The sequence below is a fragment of the Strongylocentrotus purpuratus genome, unplaced genomic scaffold (assembly GCF_000002235.5).
Source record: "Strongylocentrotus purpuratus isolate Spur 01 unplaced genomic scaffold, Spur_5.0 spur5_scaffold_11, whole genome shotgun sequence".
In the NCBI taxonomy this organism is placed as follows: domain Eukaryota; kingdom Metazoa; phylum Echinodermata; class Echinoidea; order Camarodonta; family Strongylocentrotidae; genus Strongylocentrotus; species Strongylocentrotus purpuratus.
This window is the reverse complement of record NW_022145596.1, coordinates 18395888-18413148: the sequence shown is the minus strand read 5'-3', so window position 1 is coordinate 18413148 and position 17261 is coordinate 18395888. Positions and strand designations below refer to the sequence as shown.

At 38.7% G+C, this 17261-nt stretch overlaps 1 protein-coding gene and 1 long non-coding RNA gene across 3 annotated transcripts in view; one reads left to right on the top strand and one right to left on the bottom strand.

The window, feature by feature from the left end:
* The window catches only part of LOC592985 (alkylated DNA repair protein alkB homolog 8), a 52370-nt gene that overhangs the window by 3645 nt on the left and 31464 nt on the right, over nt 1-17261 (top strand). Inside the window, exons 6-10 of one of the 2 annotated variants that reach the window (XM_030980852.1) lie at nt 425-531; nt 1452-1576; nt 2305-2363; nt 3642-3810; nt 4863-4909. In XM_030980852.1, coding sequence (XP_030836712.1) covers nt 425-531; nt 1452-1576; nt 2305-2363; nt 3642-3810; nt 4863-4909 — 507 coding nt within the window. Of the gene's footprint in view, nt 1-424; nt 532-1451; nt 1577-2304; nt 2364-3641; nt 3811-4862; nt 4910-17261 lie in introns of those variants that run through there. The other variant, XM_030980850.1, reaches the window with a different exon arrangement.
* On the bottom strand, nt 9221-16372 carry LOC105440232. The gene is made up of 3 exons (XR_004063394.1): nt 16163-16372; nt 10156-10278; nt 9221-9340 (listed from the first exon to the last, which is right to left on the bottom strand). It is a non-coding gene; the product is annotated as an uncharacterized LOC105440232 (long non-coding RNA).

The following is a 17261-nucleotide window of genomic DNA, read 5'->3' as shown; positions in this document are numbered from 1 at the left end:
GGAAGAAGGACCCCCACAATCTTGTGCTCTTGTTTGTTTTGGATCCCATGTGATTCCATAATTCCATGATATTATTTTCAAGTTTCATTTTCAAATACTACTGTACTTCTGTAAAGATATAAGTTTAAATAGTGAAGTTAAAGCCCCACTGCACTACTTATAGCTACTTGCGCCCTCTATATATAGCAAACAATACCTAATCGGTGACCATTGCTCCCCCATGATCCTCTTTTTCTTATTTTAATTAAGGGCTTATTTGATGAGATAACCACCACTTTAAATAGTGAGGTTAAATGCTTTACATTAAGTAATCGTGACATGGAGAAAACACGATGGCCCAACACAACTCCCATGCATTTCTACGCCCGTCGGGATAACCTGTACATTCAAACCCGGTACCTTTCATTATTTTGTTTCCTGTCAGATTGTGATGGAGTTTACCCATCCTGCAGGCCACCAGGTCCCTGTTGTGCTTCCAAGGCGTAGTCTACTCGTCATGACAGGGGAGGCAAGATACAAGTGGACACACGGGTAAGAGACTGGGACAAGAAAGGACCCTTCCAGACAAGAGCAAGCCTGATAATTTCCTGATTTATTTTTTTCTTCCCAATTTCAAAAGATTTTTAAAACATTTTTTTCTTCAAAAAATGGACAGTCCCTGAGATCGATGTAAATCTGGTGTAAGATTACTGTATTTGCCAGCGATATAGCTGCAGCGCCGCATAGGCCGCATCCCAACTTTGACATTTCAAAGAGGGGGGAAAAAAAAAAAACAACAACAAACAAACAGACGAAACAAAATAATCATAATTTTCTCATAAAACAGTATTATTTTTTTTACAAACTGATACTAAATTCATCAATATTCTTATAAATTTACCGTAAGTTTAGCTAAAAAAGTGATCGCAGGCAGATTTGGTGTCTGATATATACAAAATGTACCCCTACCACAATGTACGGTGTAATGCGAAATTGCATGAAATGGAAAACAAAATGGCGACTTCGGACGGATGCTTCGCGGCAGCTCCGTTTAACGGCCCCTTCCTTTACTTTTGCAATGCATTGGCACAAACTCAGATCAAGATCTAGCGTCAAATGTTTTTTTAGGAAGTTTATTTTCGTCTTCATGTCAACAAGCGGCAAGATAAAATTGTCGGTAAGATGTGTGGAAATGTCCTGTACCATAGTGGTACAGTTATTGTACCGTTCGTAGTCCCATATGTGCAAATTCGTGCTGGTTTGGACTTACATTTTTTAACTCTTTCGCAAAGGCCGCAAAGGCCGCACCCCGACTTTTTGATATTTTCTCTTCCAAAAATACTGCGGCCTTTACGCCGGCAAATACGGTAGCTGGGGTGAGGAGCTGTTTTTCCATGACTTGCTTGAACGCAAGTCATTACATATTTGTTTTTCTTTCTAATAGAAAATCCTCTTCATGTCAATTATTTCAGAATAACTCCAAAGAAGACAGACATTGTACCAGATCCCACCTCCCCTGACAACCTAACCCTCCACCAGAGAGGGCAGCGCACATCTTTTACTTTCCGAGCTGTGAGAAGAGGGCCTTGTGACTGCAGTGAGTAATACCTTGTAAAACTCGATATCCCTTTCAAGACTGGATTTAGTTTTAGGGCTGTTTTGATCACATGCTCTTTAAATTGGCAACAATACATTTTTTCTTTTATTGCTACACTGTTCTAATAAAATCTATATCTCTGCAAACAATACGCATGGGTAGAAACTGTGTGAAAAAGTTGCCAATTTTTATCAAGTTTGAACCTCTCAGTGTGTTGCCAATTTAAGGATTTTAAAGCATATTTTTTTTTTTTTTTAAACTTCTGGCATCTAGTGCAATATGATCAAGCAAAATGCAGTGTGTGCAGACTTGTTGGTAATACTGTAAACGCTGTTATTTTCGCGTAATTAATTGTTCGCGCTGAGCGACTCCAAAACATATTCGCTGGTCCTTAAATTCGCGTTGCACGCAATTCAGCCTATTGAAAATACGCATAACAAGTCATGCTTATATTTTCGCGAGTTCAAAAATTTGCGCTTGCCGATCTTTGCGCGAAATCCGCAAAAATTAATGTACCGCAAATATTTCTGTGCTTACAGTAATAGTTTTTGTTCCAGAGTTAGGGATTTAACTAGTGTTAGAATTTATCACCCAGCCATCCTTTTGGCCGAAATACATGTTGTATACAATCAGCTGTATCTGACAGTTTATGTCATTATATTATTCATATCATTATTATTATTTTTTGATTATTTTTATTATTATTATTTATATAATTCCTTTTGTAGAGTACCCAGAACAATGTGACAGTCAGAAGTCAAAAGCCGAAGTGACGGCACCACCACAGGTATGATATCTTGATCTTGTAAACGAGTGTTCCGTTTTCTGAGGCATGAAACTAACATTTGAAAGCTTTGCATCAGAGCCTAGTAGTGGTGGTTATTTTACCTGAAAGAAAGCATAAATGCTTGTTAGTAATTAGCACCAGAGGACTGACAGCTTTAGGTCCACTCAGAGCGACCTGGTAATCAGGATTAATGCCTTACCAAGGGCACTAGCGCATTGCCTTATTTTTGACACCGGGTCACCAGATTACGAGACCACTGCTCTACCGACTGAGCTGTCATGCCTCCTGAGAGCCTAGTGGAAGGGCATTGCATTAGTACAGGCCTGATAAAAACCCGAATTAAATCGGTTTCCCGATTTTTTTTATTTTTCCAGATTTTTTCCAGATTTTTTTTTCTTCCCGATTTAAAAAAAAAAAAAAAAAAAAATTGAAAAATCCAGATTATTTTTTTTTCCCAATTTTTTTTTCTTCCCTATTTTATCCTGATTTTCCCAATTTCCCTCTTATTTTCTCTATTCTTCCCTATTTTGCCCTATTTTTTTCCTAATTTTGTCCCAATTTTCTTACTCGAAAGGGGGGCGTGGTTGACGGGAAACAAAAAAACCTATTTTTTTTTTTTAGTGCTCACTATCACCCCTGATTAGTAAGAACATTCCTAGTCTTTCGACAAGGTCTCACAGCTTAATGCTAGAGATGAAGGGTGATTAGGAGACTACAGTAGCTTGCAGATATTTGTCTGTTTTCTGAGGCATTCTGAACGTCCTCAAACTAATATTCAAAAGTTCTGTATCGTCCTGTGCCAAGCAGAAAGGCATTGCATTAGTAAGAACATTCAAGAACATTCCTAGTCTTTTGACGAGGCCTGTCATCGTAAGGATGATGATGATGATGGGCGATTAGGAGACTACGTTAGCTTGCAGATGGCATTAGCCGTTCGGCCTTTAAGCTCTTCATAGATACTCTACCCTTTTAGTAGATACTTATTTTATTGATATATGCATATATAGGTATGCATATCTACATGTATCCAGAGTGGAGCATCTTCTATGTATAGAATGGCAAATGCCAGTAGTATGTTAGTCTCCTCATGCCAGCCATTTCTGATTTTTAGATGTGATGCCTTCTCTAAAGGGTATGGAATTACTGATACGGTACATTAATCTATTTGCGCACCCCCCCCCCCCTGCTGATTATTGTGTAAAGCAATTTATATGAGTTGTCGTTTAATTGAAATAATATGATTCGATCAAGCAAGTTCTTCTTTATTTTGATCCACAGGTGGTCTATCCTAAATCTGACGAAGAAGCAGCTAAACTTGAGGCCCAGCAGGTCCACGTCGTATACAACAACATTGCCCAGAACTTCAGTGGGACTCGTTACAAGCCTTGGCCTAAAGTGGTGGACTTCCTGAATGGGCTGGAACCAGGCTCTCTGGTGCTGGATGTTGGTAGGTGGTCCATTTTGTATTTTCTTTCAGGGGGGTGTTTCACAAAGATCCTAAGTTGAACTTATCTCTAAAGTTGGACTTAAAGTTCCACTGTCCTACTTGTAGCTACTTGCTCCCTCTATATAGAAAACTTCTCCAATCGGTACCTGTTGGTCCTCTTTTTCTTATGTTAGTTGAGAGCTGAGTTAGTGAGATAGCCACCTGTCAGTGACCTCGCTGTGTGGTCTAATCCCTTCTGACCCAGTAGTGTTGACGGTCTTTAACAATCATGGAAAGCTGATAGCATCTTTGAAAATATTTTGTAAAAGTTATTTTAAAAGACATAAAATGTTGATTCAAATCATTCATATTTTCTATTATCATGGTAGATTTCATCTTCTTGATGTGGAATTTATGAAAAGTCTAAAATAATAGAATTTTTGCTTTTGAATATATTTTATTTTAAGGCTACAAATGGCACTCCATAATTTTTAAGTCCAACTTAGAGTTAAGTTTGACTTAGAATCTTTGTGAAGCAGCACCCCCCCCCCCCCCCTGGTCCTCACCAACCTCTTGATCCGGGTTTGAGGGTGCTTGATATTAATTCAAAAGCAGTTGCTGTGATTTAATTCTGATGTAATGCCGAGTGCTGCTACATGTAGTTGAACTGTTCCATTTTTTTGGTCATCTTTTTATCTTTTACTCGTATAACGAAACTGTCTTGGCTTCGTAAAAGCAGCCAAGAATCCCTGCATTCCAAACGAATATAAAGCCCAATTGGTTTGGGTATTAAAGCTGATACTTATGCAGATTTTAGGAGATAAATAGTAATAATAATAATAGCCTAATAGTCCACTCCAAATTTCATTAAACCGAAACAGAAATTCTTTTTGCCCAATTAATCGTGAGCCCGGCAGCCACTGAGCAGCGCCAGATCGACGTTGCTCACAAATTTGCTTATAAATGCAAAAATAACTGAATATATAGATATACAAAAGAATGACCAACTTACTGAATGAATGAATGAATGGAAATAAATAAAGCTTTCTGTTTACCATTTTTCTGTTATGTAGGTTGTGGAAATGGCAAATACCTAGGAGTAAACAAGAACTTGCACATGGTAAGTGAATTACTGCGGTAGTTTTCTTTGTTGATATAAAGTAAAATATTCACTTGTAAGTGGGGTAAGTTTTCTCCACCATAGAGTAAAAGGGTAAGGGTGGGAGGAGGAGAGGAGGGAGAGAGAGGGGTGAGGGGAGGAGAGGGTGGGGAGGGAGAGAGAGAGAGAGAGAGAGAGAGAGAGAGGGGGGGAGGATAGGGAGGGGGAGAGAGAGAGAGAGAAAGAGCGGGAGAGAGAGAGAGGAATGAGAAGGGAGGGGGAAGAGAGAGAGAGAGAGAGAGAGAGGGGGGGGGGGGATATAGGGAGGGGAGAGAGAGAGAGAGAAAGAGCGGGAGAGAGAGAGAGGAATGAGAAGGGAGGGGGAAGAGAGAGAGAGAGAGAGAGAGAGAGGGGGGGGGGGAGGATAGGGAGGGGGAGAGAGAGAGAGAGAAAGAGCGGGAGAGAGAGAGAGGAATGAGAAGGGAGGGGGAAGAGAGAGAGGGAGAGAGAGAGAGAGAGAGGGGGGGGGGGGGGGCAAAGAGTAGAGAAGAGAGAAATATTATTTGTTATTTGACCTTCTGACTTAAACCAACAATAAACTTCAAACAAAACAAATGTGAAAAAAAATAATTATTTGCAACGTCTCTATTACTGTTTCTTACTTTGTATCGGATATCTTTGAAAAGCTAGTCTTCTCAGAAATTACCAAAATATACCCCCCCCCCCCTCCCTCCAAAAAAAAAATATTGCGAGTTATTTGTAGTTGAGCTGAAACTTCATATTTACTGTAGCTGGCTCAGGCATCCTGTAGCACAACCTCTAGCTTGTTTTAGAAAAAATGCTACATGCACATGTTAAACAAAGGATGCCAAATTATGTAACAATTTTTGTAAATTAATTAAATTTCCCAGGATACAATGAAATGGGTTACATGTTTGTATTTCTAAAAGCAATTATGATTGAACCTACATTCCTCTGCAAAAGAAAAGAATAGGTTCCTTCATAAAGTATAGAAAATACGTACTTTATCAAAACAATTTTTGGTAATTCGCCAAAAATTAGTAACATTGTCTCTGTAAGATGGCACATACATATATATACATTAATATATGCAGGTAATTTTCCTGCTTCAACTTACGCTGAATAATTCATACCCCTTTGACATAGACTATTGAAGTTTCTATTATTGATGTAAATGGGATGACTTTTTGTGTTATTGAAGTCATGATCCGTTGCTTTTTTCAATTTTCTAATTGCCAAACTGTAATTTGAGTAATTAGTAATAATTGTATTGTGAGTTAGTTTGAAATGAATGTTTGTCTGTTCAGGGAGAAGGCGAATACCTAATGATTGGTTTGATACAATTTGCCATCGATTTGTTGCTAGTGATGTCAGTAATGACCTTCACTTTACTGCCATATCGAGATGCGATGCAGTAAACAATATCAATAGGTATGTCTTCATCGGCTCGAGATCAAGTGCCAAATAGCCGGCTATATCTGAGACTCGACCTCGAAACTAGAAACTCGAACTCAAGAAATTAGCTCGAGATATTTTGCTCAGTGTTCCCGCATAGTGCGAGTCTTTGGGCTGGTGAAGACGCACTGGACAAATAGTGGGATATTTTGCAAACTAGCCCAAGATATCTTGGGATGATTATCTTGACAAAATATCACGCTAATTGCAACTGCGGGCTGATGATGACGCGAATTAGCTGGATAATTTGCGATCCAGATATTTTGCTCAGTTTTCCCGCATAGTGCGAGTCTTTGGGCTGGTGAAGATGCACTGGTCAAATATTGGGATATTTTGTAAACTAGCCCAAGATATCTAGGGATGATTATCTCAACAAAATATCACGCTAATTACAACTGCGGGCTGATGAAGATGCGAATTAGCTGGATAATTTGCGATCCAGATATTTTGCTCAGTTTTCCCGCATAGTGCGAGTCTTTGGGCTGGTGAAGATGCACTGGTCAAATATTGGGATATTTTGTAAACTAGCCCAAGATATCTTGGGATGATTATCTCGACAAAATATCACGCTAATTGCAACTGCGGGCTGATGAAGATGCGAATTAGCTGGATAATTTGCAATCTCGAGCTGATGAGAACACGCCTAATAGAATACCAGGGCAAAATGTTTCCAATTACTGGCAAGGGTTGTTAATTTGGCAATATTAGACTTACAAGGGGTGTGAATAACTTAGTTGTTAAAAGATAAAGTTGAGTTCTGGTCATGTGATTGCATTGTGAAAGAAACGTTGTGGAATCGATCAAAAAAGGTTGATCATCTAGCATATAAGTGTTGTTGTGTACTGCAAGGTTCTGGAATCATCAAAATGATAAGAAATTTGGCCCAGTCTTGGAAAAGTTACAAGCACTGTACACATAAAGATGTGTATGGGACTACATGAACATGTGGCGTGAAAATCTGTCCCGATTTTTATGATGTTACATGCCATATTTAGAATATTAAGGCATTTGAAGAGCCATGCTTTTCAGGGAACATTTTTTATCTGACATTCCTCCACAATTGTTATTCACCTCTTCCCAGAACTCAACCTTCTCTTTAACTGTACATGTGTCATAAGATATAGATGTATGAACATTTAATTGTTTCTGGCGGCTGTTTCTGTGTGGGTGGGCTCAGGCGCGTACACAGGGGGGGTGTTTGGGGGTTAAACCCCCCCCCCCCCTTTGGTAATTTTTTGTGTGTAAACCCCCCCTAAATTTCTCTAAACCCCCCCCCCCCCCCCCCTTTGGATTTTTTTTTTTTTATTAAAAAAAAAAAAAAAAAAAAAAAAAAAATTGCCATGGTTGACCTAAAAAAGCTGACCTTACCCCCCCCCCCCCCCAACGGAGCAAAATGTCAAATTTTCAAATTTCGAGACAAAAAAAAAAAAAAAATTTGTCCTCTTACCCCCCCCCCCCCCCCCCCCCCCCCCCCCCCCCCCCCCGCTTATTCAGCGGCTGGCTGAGTCGTTGCGAAATTTTCGGCCCAATTTATAAATGTTAAAACCCCCCCCCCCCTTGAAAAAATCCTGCGTACGCGCCTGCATATATATATATATATATATATATATATATATCGTCATGTGTATACATCCTCTCAATAACAAAGTGACACTTATATCCTCACATTTAAAGTCCGCATTAGTTCATGTATACATAGCCTAAATTGGTTTATTAAGCCTTGCAAGTGATGCAAACAAGTCATTTAAAAATACACCGCACACAAAATATATGAGTTAACAAACACAGCATAACCAGGAAAACGTTAAGTTGGTATAGCTCGAACTTATAAACCAGTACGATTGATTAAAAGACCTATCAAAATTATTGATGATTTAGTCCAAGGATATTTTCAAACACGCTCACAGCACTCTGAGCATTACTGAACACTGACTACAATTTTACTAGTACAACAACATCAACAAATCCAGAGCAATATCAATATCAGACCATAATAATAAATGGATTGTATATCACACACGAAAAATTGTTAAAAGTAAAGAAGAGTTCTACTTAATAGGTCAAAGAAATAAGTATGATTATCAAGTTCACCTTGTGGTTTTTTGGTACTGAATCTATACAAATTTCATAAGGAATTACTGTCTGGTTAATTATTCTGTCTTTTGCATCAATTCATGCGTTTGAATTGACATGATGTATACACATCAAGATCAACCAAGAATTTTTTTAAAAGATACTGCAAAATTAAGAGGAGAAAACAAATCAATTTGAACAATTTATCAAATTTAGACGAAAACAAAAATCCTCGTTCGACGTTTTCTTTAAAGTACCATGGGCTCATTATTAAAACGCGAATATAAACGAGGATACACAAAGTTAAATCCTTTAATATCATTTAAAGTCGGTCACGTGATATTCTTAAAGAATAAATATTGACCGAAACGGATACATTACGAGGCAGCGATATTAACAAGTACAATTTGCATATGGTAATAGGATGGCCGAATGGGTGAATTGTTGAATAAGTACGTACAATTTTTTATGTTTTAAATACAACTTTCAAAATAGCATCACAAGAAATGTAAGTAGGCCTAAATTGCTTAGGTAAATTTCTATAGTATAAGCGTTTTTATTCTTAAACTAGTCTCATAAAAGCAAAAAAAAACATTAAACGAAAGAGTGCTCTATATATACTTATTTAGATAAGCTCATAGTAACTGCATCCATCATATTGGGAGAAGTAACTAGAAAGAACGCTCGCTCTTGTTTCTTCATTCAGCTCGCATACTCCGTCTTTGTAATTGATGGACTTGCAACCAACTTCATGAATGCATTCTGCGGCGCAACGGAGCTTGGTTTTCGCTAGCACTGTCTTTATCACGTGATCAGTTAGACAGTGGCCAATCAGAGGGCGTCCTTTGTTGTCCTTAGCAAGGGAGAAGAAGCCTGGAGATTGGATGGTGGTTGTCGGTTTAACTATATTGTGAAGTGAAGATAAAGAGATAAACGACCATAACAGATATAAATACATTTATAACTACCGTTAACAACTAAATTATTCATAACGCTTGTAAATTTGATGTTTCAAAAAAAGTTTTTCGTTATCAAGAATAGTTAAATAAGGGCCTTTATTTGAATACTTTTAGATGTAAGCTTTATTTCTCAAGAAAGATAAATCAGGTCAAATGAAATTGTCACATACTTAAAAAATTACAAAACTTGGTAAGGGTATGAATAATTTAGTTGAAAATTGCATACATACATACATATATAACCTACATGGTACATTAAGTGGACATCATATCGTTATACTTTTATATTGTTGTTTTTGTTGTATTCTGTATTCTTTGTATTATTAAGCTATGTTTGTATTCTTTATTATGTATCATTATCATGACATGTACATGTGTTGTACTCTCATACCCCAGAAGGGGGTCGAATGAGTCAATAAATTCTATTCTATTCAATTCTATCATAAAAATCCTAACCCTAACCCTAAAACCTAACCTTAAAACCTAACCTTAAACCTAACCCTAACCCTAATGTCTACTTAATGACTCACTTTTTCACTCCAAATGTCCTTCCAAAAACGCCTTTAGTGAAATTACATATATAAAACAAATTGGGCCTTTTATGAGAAAAAAACGTAAAGAACGTTAAGAGGACACCATATTGTCCTCCCAATGACAATGTCTACTTAATGACTCACTTTTTCACTCCAAATGTCCCTCTAATGACGCCTATAATAAATATTTAGAGAAACATACTACCGTAATGAAACATGACATTACCTTCGCAAAGATTTCTATAAGATTGATCACAAAGAACGTGGAACAAACTGGAGAAGTAGTGAGATAAGGTGACGCAGTTGTAGGTGCTACTGGCGGGAATTTCGATGTCTGCCCACCACCAACCTTTAAGAAAGCGAGCCATAAACAAAAAAATACGAGGGAGAAGTGAATTTGTTTAGTGTAATGATATGGATATTCTCGTGTTTACGTTTTCCTCAAAGGTTCATTGACGTACATGTACAAGGCAAATTCCTGGTAGATTTCGCTAGAACTATGTTTACAAACATACATGGTGAATTCCTTGTATGCTATTTTTAACACCTGTTCCGAGACGTTGCGCTCTTAATTTTGGCTCTACTTTTTCGGCTTGGCCGATTGGATTAGGTGTCGCTGGGCGTGTCGCCACAGTTTACTTAAATTTAATTAGGCAAATTTAGGAAATAGATTTGTATTACAATTGGAAGGGTTTTTCCTTGTTGCCGGGTCTGTTCACACTATCGAAATAGTATGAGAGGGGAAGTGAGGATTACAGGTGTGTAATAGCCAGAAGCATGTGGGCTCGCTAGTGTGGACGGACATAGCAACATTTATCCCTTGTTATATTCCAGGGTTGTTGGGTCTCCGGGTGATTTGCATCTCTTGTTTGAGAGATTAGAATGTAAGAGACACAGGTGGGTGCGTGAAAGAAGTATGTGAGGAATAGAGATGCGGATCATCCGGAGCGCCTTATATCCGAGGGGGTAAATTCGCCAAGAAATATAGGACCTTTTAATACGGAAACTAATTATAAGTGGATTGATATTACGCAAAGCGTCTGTGTGACACGCCTCAATTTTTGGAAGGACGAGGCGTGTCAGTTCGGGGGGATAAAAACCGAGTTGCGTCTCTGGAGCGGGACCTCTCTTCCGTTACGATCGACATGAGTTGCTAATCTGTTTCGATTGGGTTGCCCAGCCCCAAACATGAACTTCGTGATTTATTAATTCTTCGTTTATTTTAATAAATCTTCAACTCCAATCAAGAATTTGTTTCAGTGACTTTGATTTATCTTCGTTTTCTACACTTCAAGAACTAAAGCTATACTTTAACATTTTCTGAGTCGGTACTAGGCGGGGCGGTTTTGGCCACCGGGCCGTCTCGCCGTGGATCGCTTCAATTGGTAGTACGGATGGGGTAAGACACTTGTTTATCACTTCAACCATTACCATTGAACTTCAAGATATATTAGCGACGTCAGCGGAGAGCTGCAGAGATTTTTGTTAGCTCACATCCGTCAACTAGTTATATGTGGATCTGTTGGGGTTGTCACGAGGACGGAGTCCAAGAACCCCTGGGCTTCGAACTAACTTTTTTTTTTGTCGGCCGCTCAGCATCGAAGAGTATTGAGAGGAGTGAAATTTTCTTCTGCTGGTGGTTTCCTGACGAGGGGGCCCAGGAGCTTATTTCCGCAGAGCTACAGCGCGACGAAGCGACGGTGGAAGCGTAGCTGGTGATTCTTTTATGCTGGGAAAACGGTAGTACTTTAGGGCCGCGTGGGTGTCATCTTGAAGGGGCTCGCTGCTTGTGTCAGCGGGGAGGTGATATCGTCACTTCATTCATGGTCGGCGGCACATGCCTTCAGTGTTGCATGCTTGCATCGTTCCGGTGAATTAGAAGGCCGCGGTGCCGGGAAACTAGGTACGTTCAGCTGGTCTCGTAGCTGGTCTACGGGTTTTCTGCGTAGCCTAACGGTTCGTCCTGTGATCTCCGTAGACGTGAAATCTTGCAGTCAACTACATCGACGCGACACAACATCATCGCCATCGAGAGGGACTACAAGACTGTGTATCTACGGCGATCTAAGGCGTGTTCAGACATCATCTAGGAGGGAGTATTTCTGAGGGTGACGGATGCAGGCAGCGGATTGACATCTCTGGTATGTCTTGAACTTAGAACACTTTATCTATATATGATAATTGATTCTATGCCTTGTTGCGTATGGCATTATATACAATTAGATACATCTTTTGATGTATACCATTATTCAGAACATTTAGTGTATTATCTGACGGCATAATTCATTAATTGACTGGTAAATTTATATAATCCTTGTAAACGAGAACAGTAGTGAAGGTGTGTTTTTTTCATATATACATATGGTAACTAAGAATATGGTTCTGGTTTCACTCTGGCTCGCCTACATGTAGTATACATCTCTTCCAAAAATTAAGGTAAGCAGTATTTAGGGGTTTTATACTATATATGGTAACCCGAGGTTGCACCCCTTGCCTTAATGTTCATATTAGACTAAGTATTTAATAATATTTACATTAGATAATAATTATGGCGGAAGAGTTGGTTAAAGATTTGGTAACGGGTTTTACCGAAGCTCTACAGGGTATCCGGATTACACCTACTGGTAGGACAACCGCTACGTTGGATAGATTTTCAGGGCAGGGTGGTATGTTATTAGAAGATTGGTTAGAAGAGGTGGACCTTTATTGTGAACAGTCACAAATTTCAGAGACCCAAAAGGTCAGTGTGATCAAGGCTCATTTGGAGGGGCCGGCACGTAAAGAGTTGCGATGTTATTCTGAACACTAGATACAAATCAAATAGTTACTATTTTGCAGAACCACTTTGGTAAGAGACAGACTGTACAGTCTCTGCAACAGGCCTTTTACGATCGTAATAATATCAATCCTCATCTGTTAAAGTACAATTAAATATTTGTAGTTCCCCTGTACGTGTGCATAGTGACAATCCTGACCAACAGTCGTTTGCAGAGCCTAGCTCTTCTGGCATATTTCCATCTTACACAAAAGATCAGTTAATCCAAATGCAGAAAGAAGACCCCGAACTGAAGTTTGTATGGGAGCGGTGGTCCCAAAATTGGGCACCCGGTGATGAATACTTCAAACATCCTTCAGAACCTGATAATGTTAAATCATGGTTGACTCATTGGTCTCGCCTTTCATTGAAAGATGGTTTGTTAGTAAGAAGAGTGCTAGACCCTGTATTTGGGGAGATATTCCAAGTTTTACTTCCTCAATGTTTACGTAAGAATGTGTTGGTAGGATGTCATGATGAATGGGGACATCAAGGTAGAAATAAGACCTATGAATTAATAAGATCTAGGGCCTTTTAGTATATATGTTGTATATGTTGGTTCCTAATTTTGATAAAGTAGGTATAGATCCAGTAGGGGAGAGTATATGTTGGTTCCTAATTTTGATAAAGTAGGTATAGATCCAGTAGGGGAGGATGTAGCAGGGCGAGCTGGAGATGATAATGTTAATGTTCCAGGGAATCAGGATGGTGCCATCCCAAGAAGGTCGCAAAGACAAACTAAGGGTAGACATTCTAACCCTTTTAATTTACCAAAATCAGTTTTGCGCTGATTATCTACAAATTTTGAGATATTCTATGAACAGTCGGATATTTCGTATTTTTATTGAAGGGACCGTAATATTGACGGTTAATTATCACGGTAATTAGTCGTTTACATCAAATTGGGGAGTTAATAATTTTAATTATCAAACTTTTACTGTTTTAGGGCTGGGCACCCGTCCTGATTTTATTTGGGGTCATTTATGGTTATGGTGATTTTTGCCTAATTACGTGTTGAGATTGGTTGTATATTCCATAGGTCTGCATATTACAAATTTTTATATTTTTTCCGGTTACACGTATCGTTGTCTATTCCAGTGTTCGGAGAATGTGCATGTATTATCACTAGTATATTTCAATTTTTAAGTAATTTCTGATTACATATGGATGTTTACAAGTGGCAGGAGAAGTCCCAACAACCGGTTGGAGGAGGTCTGGGGTATCCGGCTCTGACCGCCGGGGTTGTGACACTTCCCTAAGCTTCGCAAACAGTTTCAGGCTATAATTACAAGTAGTTGGAGACATGATAGTGGTAGGTTTCATAGTCTGCTGTAGGGAAATTTGGGCGTTTTTGTTAACCATGCAGGAATAGGACACTCGAGGAATTTATAATAGGTTTTTGGATTAAAATTTTAATTTTGTTATTGCCTCTTTAGGCAGGACCACATAATTGGTTAATTATGTGGATGAAGAGAGGAGGGAAAAAAAAGGAAAATTTTGGAGTTTGAGGGTTTGTTTAATTGACTATTGCGTTAAGGTTGTGCATTTACTTGCAAAATATTGTCATGCTGTTTTAATATGCAAAGGGTGTCATTAATGGGAGGTGATATTTCTAAGTATGTTTGAACTAGTGGGTATTTTTGTGAGTTGGATTACCAGTTTGATATGTGTGTTTATATATTGTAATTTGGAAGCCATGTTGGCTTTATATGATGTATATGAAGTTATTGTAGATGTTTTAGGGCTGGGCAGCCATGTACGTGTGTGTAACTTGGAGGGGAACGTATATATGACGAGAATTTCTATTTTTTTTTGTTGCGATCTTATGGGACAGATCGTTTCAGTAGGGGAGTTTGTAATGATATGGATATTCTCGTGTTTACGTTTTCCTCAAAGGTTCATTGACGTACATGTACAAGGCAAATTCCTGGTAGATTTCGCTAGAACTATGTTTACAAACATACATGGTGAATTCCTTGTATGCTATTTTTAACACCTGTTCCGAGACGTTGCGCTCTTAATTTTGGCTCTACTTTTTCGGCTTGGCCGATTGGATTAGGTGTCGCTGGGCGTGTCGCCACAGTTTACTTAAATTTAATTAGGCAAATTTAGGAAATAGATTTGTATTACAATTGGAAGGGTTTTTCCTTGTTGCCGGGTCTGTTCACACTATCGAAATAGTATGAGAGGGGAAGTGAGGATTACAGGTGTGTAATAGCCAGAAGCATGTGGGCTCGCTAGTGTGGACGGACATAGCAACATTTATCCCTTGTTATATTCCAGGGTTGTTGGGTCTCCGGGTGATTTGCATCTCTTGTTTGAGAGATTAGAATGTAAGAGACACAGGTGGGTGCGTGAAAGAAGTATGTGAGGAATAGAGATGCGGATCATCCGGAGCGCCTTATATCCGAGGGGGTAAATTCGCCAAGAAATATAGGACCTTTTAATACGGAAACTAATTATAAGTGGATTGATATTACGCAAAGCGTCTGTGTGACACGCCTCAATTTTTGGAAGGACGAGGCGTGTCAGTTCGGGGGGATAAAAACCGAGTTGCGTCTCTGGAGCGGGACCTCTCTTCCGTTACGATCGACATGAGTTGCTAATCTGTTTCGATTGGGTTGCCCAGCCCCAAAACATGAACTTCGTGATTTATTAATTCTTCGTTTATTTTAATAAATCTTCAACTCCAATCAAGAATTTGTTTCAGTGACTTTGATTTATCTTCGTTTTCTACACTTCAAGAACTAAAGCTATACTTTAACATTTTCTGAGTCGGTACTAGGCGGGGCGGTTTTGGCCACCGGGCCGTCTCGCCGTGGATCGCTTCATTAGCTTCAGACATTTTTGCACCGAGCTTTCCTTAACCCACTCCAAATAGTGATAACCATGCATACCCCGCAGTTGAAATAGAAATAAAAACATATCCAGAACTCCTTTCGATGGAGGTGTTACCCCTGTATTAAACAAATCGTAGGTCCATGAAAAAGTGTTGGGTATATATAACCACATATGACGGTAATTATGTGTGCGACTGTCGCTTGTACAATTATATTTTAGATTTATGCACATAATATTTAGTTAGAGACGACTGTGATTCTACAAAACATTTTCAAAAATTGGATATGATATTGCCCTTAAGTTAGACGGATACATCATTACTCACATAATGATTAATTTCTGCATTTTGTAAAGAGTCGGGCTGGCCTGTCAAAATTTCAGATTTTTTTCCTGTGAAAGAATAATGACCTAAAAGAAATTCGCCCCAACTATTTTTCTGACATTCTAGGCTTTTGAATAAACCAACATTTTGTTGGCGTCTCATCGTTTTAAGCTGTTAATCAGATATACGACAGCTGCTATTTGGTTTGATTTATTTAGTCTTCAAATGAACATAACACGTTGGCGCTATACTTACTACTATTGATATCTAACTTAGTCCCGTCTTCACATGGGTAGGTACCCTCCATAGGTTTATACGTACATCCGACCCAGAAGCTTCCCTCATAGCCTTGGTATGTACTGGTGACAGCATGAAGCTCATCGTTACTATTGGGAACGAAGAGTGTCCCACCGATCGAGTTACATCGTGAAACCGCTTCGGAATATGTTATGATCCATTCATCGACCAAGTACTTATAGCACCCGTGACCAATGCTCTCCCATCCATTGGGACATACTGCATCTTTAGGAAGAAATTTAGGGATTAAAAAACATGATGATGATGATGATAATAATAAAGATAATGATGGTAATGATGATAATAATACTACTCCTACTACTACTTCTACTAATCATGATAATATTAATGATAAGATTAAAGTTGCAAAATCTGTTTAAAAAGTTGTGGGCAGCAAGATCATATGGATGGTAAAAATCTCGTTAAATTCGTCATCAAGTTTTATTGGTAGGCCTATATTTTACGATTTTTCAGTTATTCTTATCGAAAATAAGACTGATTAAATCATTATATTTAATCAAAATTTACCCTACGATGCATTTTTATTTTACTTCCGATTTCTTTTTTACTCGAATTACTACACCCTAAATCAACATTTCAAAACGATAAATAGTGCATTTACGTGTGAACATAGTAATTACCTGTGCGTTGAATGGTTGAAGAAACAAGCAACATGATAAGAAAGACCAACATTCTTGGATCACACGACGTCACACTTATCGAAATGACACCCATTTTAGAGAAACAAAATTTGTCGAAAAGCCTTCGATCCCAAATGATACAAGATCTGATCAGATACTCTCGAAATGCGTCAGATATATATATATCTAAACGTCAAACGTCGAATAGGTACTAATTGTTTCGACCTTCGTCAAATATGAAAAAAACATTAAAAATGCATCCGTGTCATGCATGGATACGGAGGGAACCAAATTACCTCCATTTCAGGGCAGTTAAAGAAGAAGTCGTGTTTCGGATAAAGGTGGGAAATGACTTGCGAGCTTTTTCATTCTCTTTGTTCAGTACCTTCACCCTTGTGGTCTGCTATCACCGTAGT